At 35.4% G+C, this 11962-nt stretch overlaps 1 protein-coding gene across 2 annotated transcripts in view; it reads left to right on the top strand.

Annotated features, from left to right (window-relative positions):
• Positions 1 to 7834: 7834 nt before the first annotated feature.
• The window catches only part of LOC110958231 (polypeptide N-acetylgalactosaminyltransferase 10-like), a 140460-nt gene continuing 136332 nt past the window's right edge, over positions 7835 to 11962 (top strand). For both annotated transcript variants that reach the window (XM_051937988.1, XM_051937987.1), the window contains exon 1: positions 7835 to 8249. In XM_051937988.1, coding sequence (XP_051793948.1) covers positions 8091 to 8249 — 159 coding nt within the window. In that variant the 5' untranslated portion in view covers positions 7835 to 8090. The remainder of the gene's footprint in view (positions 8250 to 11962) is intronic.

Raw genomic sequence — 11962 nt, 5'->3', positions numbered from 1 at the left:
AATGCTCATTGTTCATATTTTAGGACCTATTTTCTTAAAAAAAACATGGAGGTAAAAGGTTAGTATTAATTTAACTACTCAAGCCAATATATCAAGGCACACAGGGAATGGAAAAATACACAACATTTTCAATGAGGAGTCCCAGAAAGTTCTTGTAAGTGTTTATATATATGGATGGATCCATGCTTCTACTAAAAATATCGTCTTGACTTCTTTACTGTAGCTGTTGGTACACATTACAGAGTGAAAACTGCAACAAAAACAGAATAAAACAACATAAATACATGTAAATAAATCCTCTTAGCTGAACCAGTCAGTCCAATAATGGAATTAATGACTTACCACATTGACTGTGTGGTGTTTTCATTCAGAAAAGAACCTACATGTGTAAACACCAAAATAGCAGACAGGAAGTAACAACTGTCAGCAGACAACTTCAAAATAAAAGCTTTCTCAGAATAAAAGCACATCGACGATTCTGCTTTAAGGGTAACACACAATGGAAGTGAAATTAGATTTAACTAAGTGCTCAGAACAACATCGGCACTATTAGATTAGGTTGTAAAATCGGTGCAACATGTTCCGTTATCTTCCTGTAAAATGATTCATACGTGCATGAAAGTCGTTGGTGTTCATGACTTTAAGAACTGATCGGTATCTTGATGCGCCTCACGGTTTGGTTGCATTTTCTCCAGACTTACAGTGGAAATGGACTTACATCAATCTGTGGGAACGGAGCTCTGCTGTAAGTCGAGGACCTGCTGTAAGTTGAGGACCTGCTGTATCTGAATGTCAAGATGTTCTAGAGATCTCTGACGGCAGGACATTCTTTCCAGATGTTCCTGTACTGTGATGTATGAAAAAGCTGGAACATTCTGGCTGAAATGTTCTGAGGATGTTTTGATGGTGTTGATGAGGGAACATGACACGGAATCTATAAAACGTTCCCACAACGTTCCACGACAACAAAGGAAGAACGTTCTCAGTGTGATACTCAGTTTGGAGAATGTTGGAACGTAACAGTCTGACAATGTCATCACCAAACATTTTTAGACCGTCTTTAGTTCTTCAACACTCTAAGAACTGAAAGAAAACCTCCAGCTGAAAACATTGGTAGAACTTTGTCAGAACATTAGTGGAACAAGTAACAGAGGATTCCATGAAAATCTAAATCTGACGTGTGAAACGATGAAAATATAACTCATAAAACAGCAGGTTCCTGCCTGCTGTTGTATTAAGTAACAGAACATATCCTGATCAAACGTGATGAGCTCATTTCTGAATCCTCTGGAGTCCGTCCAGAACCGTCCTCCTCATAAACCTCCACTCGTTCACATGCCAGCTGTAAATCTCTTTTGCATTCTGAGCGCCTCGCTGCAGAGCCGGGTTCCACCGCGGTGGACAGAAGCCCCACAGATGTTCTAATCGAATCAGACGCTGCTGCCGAGGCCGTTTTATTGCATCAGTATCCAGCAGATTATACGGCTTTAATGGACAGGTGGCCACAGGAGGAGGCTCAGGAAGTCACTGTTTCAAAGCAGCTCCACTCCATCCTGTTACTGCTCTTTAATCACTTTATTCATTCAATGCTCTTTAATCTGAAGCTTCTTTCATGTTGTCTCTGATATTCTGTGTTTTGTATTTTGCAGAAAAAACTCTGTAAAATAAAAAGGAAAAAAATCCTGAAATATTACACATTTATTTATTTATGTTCATTCTTTTTATTGCATTTTATTTTGTTGCATAATATACATCAGACATCAGACTACTTTGTGATTTTGGATCTCAAAAACACAGAAAAAAAATCTGTAAAATAAAAAGGAAAAAATCCTGAAGAAAATCTATAAAAATTACAGATTTATTAAATTAAATTATATTTATTTTTTTATTCTTTTTCATTGATTGCATTCTTTGTTAATTTTAAATTCAAAATCAATCTATTTTGTGAATTTAAAATATTTTTTGTATTTCAAAAACACAGAAAAATAATTTGTAAAATAGGAAGGAGAAAAACTGAAAAATATCTATTAAAAGTTACAGATTTATTTAATTAAATAGTATTTATGTATTTATTTATTTATTTATTTATTTATTGTTTTTCATTGATAGCATTTTTTGCATATTTTACATTAAACATCAGTCTATTTTGTGAATTTAAAATATTTTTGTATTTCAAAAACACAGAAAAAAATCTGTAAAATTAAAAGAAAATCATGTAAGAAATTACAGATTTTTTTAACAGATTTTATTTGTTTATGTTTAATCTATTTTTATTGTATCATTTTTTGTATATTTTACATTAGATAGTTTACATTTTTAAAGTGGTTTTATTTTTTGTATTGTATTGTAAAAGAAAAAGGGAATTCTGAAAAATTACTGATTTATTTATGTATTTATTTATTTATATTCATTATTTTTTTATTCTATTTGATTTTTCATATTTTACATTAGACATCACTCAATTTTGTGAATTTAAAATATTTTTTGTTTTTCAAAAACACATAAAAATCTGTAAAATAAAAAAGAAATCGTGTGAAAATTACAATTTTTTCTGATATATTTTATGTACACACGTGGACAAAATTGTTGGTACCCCTCAGTTAAAGAAGAAAAAACCCACAATTCTCACTGAAATCACTTGAAACTCACAAAAGTAACAATAAATAAAAATTTATTGAAAATTAAATAATCAAAAACAGCCATTACTTTTGAATTGTTGATTAACATAATTATTTAAAAAAACAAACTAATGAAACAGGCCTGGACAAAAATGATGGTACCTCTATAAAAGATTGAAAACTATTTGACCAGAGTGACATGATTAACTCAGGTGTGTCATTTAATTGACATCACAGGTGTTTCCAAACTCATAATCAGTCAGTCTGCCTATTTAAAGGGAGACAAGTAGTCACCCTGCTGTTTGGTGAAAAGGTGTGTACCACACTGAACATGGACAACAGAAAGCGAAGGAGAGAATTGTCCCAGGACATCCGAAAAAAAATGATAGACAAACATCTTAAAGGTAAAGGCTATAAGACCATCTCTAAACAGCTTGAAGTTCCTGTGACAACAGTGGCTCATATTATTCAGAAGTTCAAGACCCACGGGACAGTAGCCAACCTCCCTGGACGTGGCCGCAAGAGGAAAATTGATGACAAATTGAAGAGACGGATCGTTGGAATTGTATCCAAAGAGCCCAGAGCAACCTCCAAAGAAATTAAAGGTGAACTCCAAGGCCAAGGTACATCAGTGTCAGATCGCACCATTCGTCGTTGTTTGAGCCAAAGTGGACTTCATGGGAGACGACCAAGGAGGACACCACTGCTGAAAAAAACTCATAAAAAAGCCAGACTGGAATTTGCAAAAATGCATGTTGACAAGCCACAAAGCTTCTGGGAGAATGTCCTTTGGACAGATGAGACCAAACTGGAGCTTTTTGGTAAGGCACATCAACTCTATGTTCATAGACTCAAAAAGCAAGCATATGAAGAAAAGAACACTGTCCCTACGGTGAAACATGGAGGAGGCTCAGTAATGTTTTGGGGCTGCTTTGCTGCATCTGGCACAGGGTGTCTTGAAAGTGTGCAAGGTACGATGAAATCTGAAGACTATCAAGGCATTCTGGAGAGAAATGTGCTGCCTAGTGTCAGAAAGCTTGGTCTCAGTCGCAGGTCATGGGTCTTCCAACAGGACAACGATCCAAAACACACAGCCAAAAACACCCAAGAATGGCTGAGAGAAAAGCGTTGGACTATTCTAAAGTGGCCTTCTATGAGCCCAGATCTGAATCCCATTGAACATATGTGGAAGGAGCTGAAACATGCCATTTGGAGAAGACACCCATCAAACCTGAGACAACTGGAGCTGTTTGCTCATGAGGAGTGGGCCAAAATACCTGTTGACAGCTGCAGAACGCTCATTGACAAATACAGAAATCGTTTAATTGCAGTGATTGCCTCAAAAGGTTGTGCAACAAAATATTAAGTTATGGGTACCATCATTTTTGTCCAGCCCTATTTCATTAGTTTGTTTTTTTTAAATAATTATGTTAATCAACAATTCAAAAGTGATGGCTGATTTTGATTATTAAATTTTTATTTATTGTTACTTTTGTGAGTTTCAAGTGATTTCAGTGAGAATTGTGGGTTTTTCCTTCTTTAACTGAGGGGTACCAACAATTTTGTCCACGTGTGTATTTATGTATTTATTTATTTTAAATTTATGTTTCATATTTTTATTGCATTTTATTCTTGTATATTTTACATTAGACAGTTCATATTTTGTATTTCAAAAATAGAAATAAAAATCTGTAAAAGAAAACAGGAAAAGTCCTGAAAAATGACAGATTTATGTATTTATTTATTTGTTTTATTTTTTGTTTATTCATTTATTTATATTTATATAATCATTACTCTTTATTGTAAAGCCAAAAAAATCCGTAAAACAAAAAGTAAAAACTCCAGAACCATTGCAGATTTATTTATTTATTATTCATTCTTTTTATTGCTTTGTATATTTTAAATTAGACACCAGTCTACTTTTATTAATTTAAGATATTATTTTTTGGATTTCAAGAACAGAAAAAAAACACCAAAATGACAAATTTATTTTATTTTATTGTGTTTATTTATTTGTTAGTCATCTGTGCAGGAAAATATCACATCAGGAAGCCGGTAAAACTCATTTCTGAGGCCGCCAGATGAAGCAGCACTGACTGATTTAAACACAGACTCTGAACATCGTGGACGAGGAGACGAGCTGAAACCTGGAATCATTTCTGCGTTTGCTTCTATTTCAGGGCGGCGTTGAGTCACCCAAGACGAAGTGATCCAGATGTGTTCAGACGTCGCTGCAGAAGAAGAGTTTGTCCTGCAGGACGCCGGCGGCTGCAGGACGGATTCATGCTGACAAATCTGTCACCGAACGTCACCGAACGTCTCCGCCGAGGACCGGAGATGCCGGGGTCGGTACAGGACACGTTAATTCCAGCTTTATTTATTCAGTTTACATCTAAAAAAAACCCACACACACACATTTAAAGACATAATTAAGAAATACATATGAGCTGCATTGCTTAAAAAAATTATTAAATTCATATTTTCTTCTGTATTTTTTGATAACATGCGTAAAATATCAGTTTAGAATATTTTCTTCCAAATAACAGAAAATATTTGTAAAATAAATTCATTTTTTGCTCTGTATTTTTCAGAAGTTTAAATCAAATGACACACATAAATAAACACAATTAATAAATAAGAGCTGCATTGTTTCAAAAAATAAATTAATTGTTTTTTGTGATTTTGCTACATATTATCTGTATTTTGATGATAATATGTATAAAATATCAGTATAAAAATATTTAGTGTACATAAATTTTCTTCCAAATAACAGCAAATATTTGTAAAATAAATGTATTTTTTGCTCAGTATTTTTCTGCAGTTTAAAAATAAAAAAAAACACGTTAAAAAACACAATTAAGAAATAAATATGAGCTGCATTGTTTAAAAAATTAATTAAATGAATATTTTCTCTGTATTTTTTAATAATAATATCCTTTAAATTATCAGTTTAAAAATATTTAGGATACTTATTTTTTTCCGAATAGCAGAAAATATTTGTAAAATAAATGTATTTGTTACTCTGTATTTTTCAGCAGTTTGCAAATGAAAAAACACACATTAACTAAAAAAACACAATATAAAAATAATATCAGGTCCACTGTTAAAAAATAAAAGTTAAACAATTTGTTAATTAATACTTCTTAATGTGACTTTACTACATATTATGTGTAATTTTTTTAATGGTTAAATCAGTAAAATATTAATTTGAAAAAAATATTTAGCATATAAAATAAATAAAAAATAATAATTAAAAGGATTTCATATTCATAGATTTGAAGAAAAAAATAAAAATGATGTGGACATCATTGATAGTCAGCTACATTTTTTTCTTGACATAAAAAACATGAAAAATTTGTCAAAAACACAAAAACTTAATTTCAGATCTGCTGCAGAATTTTACTGATCACAAAATACACACTATAAAAAACAATAAAATAAAAATAGATAAGCTACACGGTTTTTAAAAAGGAAATTCATACTTTTTCTGTGATTTTAATACATATTATTTATATTTCATATCATGAAATCTGTAAAATATCACTAAACAATTATTTAATTAACACAAATTTTCTCCCAAATAACAGCAAATATTTGTAAAATAAAATAACTTTATTTTTTTCTCATTTAAACACAGTAAGAACTTCTCGGGTTGAACATTTCAAAAGGACAAACTAATATTTATAAAACTACAGATTTTATTTAATGTTTGTACAAAAAAACATTAAAAATCTGTAAAAACAACAACAAAAAAACCCACAAAATTAAAAATCAAAAGCACAAAGAACAACTTTTTTTACAAGATGTAAATTAATGCAGTTGTTTCTTTGATTTTACAAAATATTATCTGTATTATTTTATGGTAAAATCAGTCTAAAAATATATAATATACATAAATAAATAAAATAAAAAACTTTTGATTTATGACTTTTTTAAACATAGAAAACAAACATAGAAAATCTGCTCAATAAAAAAATAATTAAAGCTTAAATGCAGGTTTGTAGCAGAACTTTAGTGATCATAAAACATTCACATAAAAACACAATAAAATATATATAAGCTACATTATTAAAAAAGAAAAGAAAAAGAAAAGCAACAATTTTTTCTTCAATATGTACATTTTTTCTTTTTTCTGTGACTTTACTTAATATTATCTACATTTCGGTTTATGGTAAAATCAGTGAAATATCAGTTTGAAAAATGATTTAATATCTTTATCTATAATCTTCTTCAAAATAACATAAAATAGTTGTAAAATAGCTTTCATTTTTGCTCATTTAAACACAGTAACAGTGTGTGTGCTTTTAGGGCTGAATGTTTAAAAAGCACAAAGTAATATTTTTAAAACCAGAGATGTTTGATGTGGATATTATTTACAGTTTTGTTTCACTAAAAGCAAACATGGAAAATCTGCAAAAAGAAGCGTTCAATTTATTGTCATAAAGGAGGAAATAAACCAGAAATATTCACATTTATAATCACAGAATTTCAGCTGTTCGGTTTCTAAAATGGTTCAAAAAAGTCGATCAACCGACCGAAAAATCCTAAAATATTCAGTTTACCGCCATAGAGGAGGAAATAAACCAGAAATGATCCCATTTTTAAAAACTGGATTTAAAGAATTTCAGCTGTTTGGCCTCTAAAACGTAAAAAACCCCAAATCATACCAAATGTCAATTAGCAAAGTCCAAACTTGAGCCAAAAAAACAAAAGTCTTCAGTTTTCTGTCATAAAGGAGGAAATACACAAATATTCACATTTAAGAAATTATAATCATAGAATTTCAGTTGTGTTGTCCCTAAAATGTCAGAAAAAGCTGAATAACATCCACCAGTAAAGTCCAAGTTGATGTAAAATCCCAAAAATATCCAGTTTACTGCCATAAAGGAGGAGATGAACCAGAAAAATTCACATTTAAGAAGCTAAAATCACAGAATTTCAGTTGTTTTAACTCTAGAATGTTAGAAAATGCTGAAAAAAGTCAACCAGTTTTACCCCAAACACAGCAGCTGCTCAGTAAAAACTAAACTATTTAAACTGTATCATCTATATTTTGTCCTGTTTTAATCTAAATGATTCCAGACTTTGTTTAAACTCCTAAATGTTCTGTTTATGTTCTGCAGGAAACCTCCCTGTAGCTCCGCCCCCTCTGCTCTCAGGTGAGCTCTTACAGGTGGATTTCCTGCAGCTCTGTTATTTCCGAGGCTTCCCTGAAAGCAGCCTGTGTTCGGTCCGTCGGTTCTCCCGGTTTCCTCCGGTGTTTCCTCCGGTGTTTCCTCCGCCGTCCGGGCTCCTTTAAGCTCGGGCTCCCGCCGGTGAACCGCCTCCTCTGCGCCCTCCAGCGGCAGCAGCAGCAGCCGCCGCGGAGCGTCACAGCTCCGGTGTCCGTCCCCTCCGCCGCACAGAAGTTGTCTCCTCCCGGTAAACGGCGGCCAGTCGGTGGGACTGAGAGCTCGTGTTGGTCCCGGAGCCATGAGGCGGAAGGAGAAGCGGCTGCTGCAGCTGGCCGGGCTGCTCATCGCGGCTCTGCTCTTCCTGCCCAACGTCGGTCTGTGGTCCCTGTACCGGGACCGGGTCTTCGACAACTCGCCGGACGCCGCGGACGCTCCGGACGGCATCCCCCCGGTGCAGGTAAGAGGATCCGGGCTGCGTGGCGGCGCCGCGCTCGGTGCGTCGGAGGCGGCGGGGAGGAGAGTTCGGTGCTCGGTATGCTCGCCTGAACGCACCAACCTTCAGCCACATTCCCTCAGTGCGTGTGCGTGCGCGCGTGTCTGTATGTGTGCGTGCGTATTGTCGCGTGCACGCCGGGCCGCTCCGTCGGTTTGGCACCGACGGCGCGTCTCCGGTTGGAGCCACGTAGCTGAAGTTCCGATAACAAGGACTTCAGGAAGTTGTCAAAAATGTGCTGCGTTCAGGGGCTGGCAGGAGGTGCTGCGTTCAGGGGCTGGCAGGAGGTGCTGCGTTCAGGGGCTGGCAAGAGGTGCTGCGTTCAGGGGCTGGCAGGAGGTGCTGCGTTCAGGGCCTCATGGTCAGACTGAAGATGTTCAGAACCAGACGGTGCAGATCAGCTGACGGTCTCTAAAATGTGAGAAAATGGTGCAAAAAGTCCATTAGCTAAATCCAGGATGATCCAAGAACTCAAAAATATTGAGATTGCTGTCGTAAAAGAGTAGATAAATCAGAAATATTCACATCTAAGAAGCTGAAATCACATAATTTCAGTTGTTTGGACTCTAAAATTTCAGAAAATTATAAAAAAAAAAAAGTGGCCCAAAAATCTAAAAATCTTCAGTTTACGGCCATAATGGAGGCAATGGCCTACACCAAAAATACTCACATTTATGAAGCGGAAATCCAAGAATTTCAGTTGTGTGATCTCTAAAGTGGACGTAAAACTCTAAAATATTCAATTTATTGCAATAAAGGAGGAAATCCAGCAGAAGTATTCACATTTAAGAAGCTGAAATCAAAGATTGTCAGTTGTTTTTGGTCTCTAAAATGTCAGACAATGGTGAAAGAAGTCGATCAATCGGCACATAAATTCAAAAATATTCATTTTGTTACCATTAAAGAGGAAATATTCAGATTTAAGAAGATGAAATCACAGAGTTTTGGTGATGTAATCTCTGAAATGTCAGAAAATGATGAAGAAAGTCCATCAGCCAAATCCAGGATGATCTAAAAATCCAGAAATGGTTTCCTGTCATGAATGAGGAATTTTAGAAGCTGAAATAAAAGAATGTAATTTGTTTTATTGTCGACAATGTTAGCAAATTGTGAAAAAAAGTCGATCAGCAAAGTCCAGAGTTGACTCAAAAAACCTAAAATATTCAATTCACTGTCAAAAAGGAGGAAATAAACCGGAAAAATTCACATTTCAGAAGCTGGAATCAAAGAATTCCAGTTGTTTGGTCTCTAAAGTGTCAGAAAATGTTTTTTTTTTTTTTTTTTAAAGTCCATCAGCCAAATCCAGTATGATCCAAGAACCCGAAAATAATTAGTTTGGAGGAATTTAAGAAGCTGAAAAAAAAAAAAAAGTCAGTTGTTTGGTCTCTAAAGTGTCAGAAAATGGTGCAAAAAGTCGATCAACTGGCCCAAAAATCCCCAAATATTCAGCATGCTGTTATAAAAGAGGAAGTAAACCAAAAGTAATGACATGTAAGAAGCTGGAATCACTGTAGGAAGTTTATTTTTAATGACATAACAGTAAAATCCTGCAGAGAGTTCTTTATATTTAAGTTATGTCACCAAATCCAACATCTCAGTTTACTGTTTGAATGTCTGCTGATGAGCTGCAGATTGTTGCATTTCAGAAGCAACCAGAGATGATTGAGTTTGACCACATTTATACACTCGCATAGCTGCAGGTACGACTGATTTCTGATCACCTGATTGGTTGTTTGGTCTAAAAAATGCTAGAAAATGGTGCAAAAAGCCCAAAATAACACAAAACCCTAAAAAAAAATCAGATGTAAGGAGCTTCAAACACAGAATTTTGACTTTTTTAGCTTAAAAATGACAAATCAGTTGTTGAAATAATTGAAGAACTGTTTAATAATCAATAAATAATCAATTAATTGGTTGATTTTTGCAGTTTTAAGACATTAAAACCACAGCAGCCTCACAAGAGCCACAGTAGAGCGTTTCTGTTATCAGGAATCCATTTAAACAATGAGAATGATCCAGATAGTCATAAAAATGCTGCATGTTGGAGCTGATATTCGATCGATCGCTACAACTGACAACCTAAAACCCAAAGATGACTGAATTTAGAGTGATAGCTGCAGATTCTTGTGTTTCAGATGCAACCAGAGATCAATCGATCGGTTGTTTCATCTAAAAATTGTCTGAAAATTGTGCAAAAAATCAATCAGCGAAGTCCAAAATGAAATGAAAACCTTAAAATATTCAGTTTTCTGTCACAGAGGTGGAAAACGTTCAAATTTAAGAAGCTTCAGACAGAGAAATTAGACTTTTTTAGCTTAAAAATGTCCTAACGGTTGTTAAAATAGTAGAAAAATGGTTTAATAGTTGATAAGTGATACAGAAAACCACAAAAATGCTGAATATCTGAGCTGATGATCGATCGCTATCAGTTGCAGATTCTTGTTTGAGAAGCTAAAAAGCTGGTTGAACTTCAGTATTTCGCTTCTTCTGAGTGATTCCTGCTGCAGGTTTTCTTCTGCTGCTGCTTCCAAACTCCTGAACCTTTAAATCCTGCAGTTTGTTCTCTGAACATTGGAGAAGCTTCCTGCAGGCGCAGCTCAAACCGTTTGGACAGAAACTGAGCAACAGGTTGTGGTCTGAGTGTTTTTCCTGCAGCTAAACTGAAACATCTGACGGCAGAGTTTTAGTTCCACGTTTCTTTATCGATCTGGAATCTTCCTGCTTTGGTTTGGTTTGAAATCGTCTGAACAGCAGCAGCAGCGGGATGGAAAGCGTTTGGTTTGTTTCTTTGTTTGTCACCGCAAGAAGTCTGAAAAGTTGAAAAGAAAAGATGAAGCTGCTTCTTCTTGTTGTTTTGGTCCAAATTAAATCGTTTTCTCTCTTTTTTTTTTCTTCCCCCACCAAAACGGAGGCGGTTTGGCAGACAATAGCAGCTTCTCTCATTCAAATGAGGCGAAGACCTGCTGAATGGAGGCTTTCATGGGCGCTGTGTGTGTTTGTGTGCGGTTGTGTGTGTTTGTGAGTGTTTGTGTGCGTTTGTGTTCGTGTCAGCGGCGTTTCGGCCAAATCCAGCAAAGTTTGCATGACTGGAGCGATTGTGGAAGCAGCCGGGGTTCAGTGTCGCTGCTTTTAGCTGCAGCTTCTTCAGTAAACTGCTGGTTTTGTGGAGAACAGGAAGTGGAATGATGTTTGGAGAACTCCGTAAACAGTTGTCTTTGCCATCAGGCCATCGTTTGGTCGCTGGTCGTGTTGTTGTCAGCTGATGAATCCAGTTTGTTCTGCACAGATCTGCTCCAGTCTGAACTCTAAACAGTTTCTGGGTTTTGTTTATCAGCTCTGTCATTTTTTAACTCAACATAAAGGAAACCGTGGCCAGAAGACGAGGATTTAGACGTTAAAATGTCAAAAATCATTGGAATCAAAGTAGGCTTGGGCGGTATCCAAATTTTGATACCGTCAAACGTCCTCCACATTTTACCGGGGTATACCGTATTACCGTGACTATTACTGTTACTGGCTTGCGCTTTCACGTTTCGAAATTGAATACTGGCAGCAGTGAGTGGGTGGTTGATTCGGAGATGCGTCCTTAGGTTAGAGGTTTTCCGTCTCTCGCGATCACCTTTTGATTGCAGAATTTACAAATTGCTTCATCAGTATTTACCGGCTCTCCTTTCTTG

Source organism: Acanthochromis polyacanthus, chromosome 17, assembly GCF_021347895.1.
Source record: "Acanthochromis polyacanthus isolate Apoly-LR-REF ecotype Palm Island chromosome 17, KAUST_Apoly_ChrSc, whole genome shotgun sequence".
Classification (NCBI taxonomy): Eukaryota; Metazoa; Chordata; class Actinopteri; family Pomacentridae; genus Acanthochromis; species Acanthochromis polyacanthus.
The sequence above is the reverse complement of the archived record's forward strand: the minus strand, read 5'-3'. Positions and strand labels throughout refer to the sequence as shown.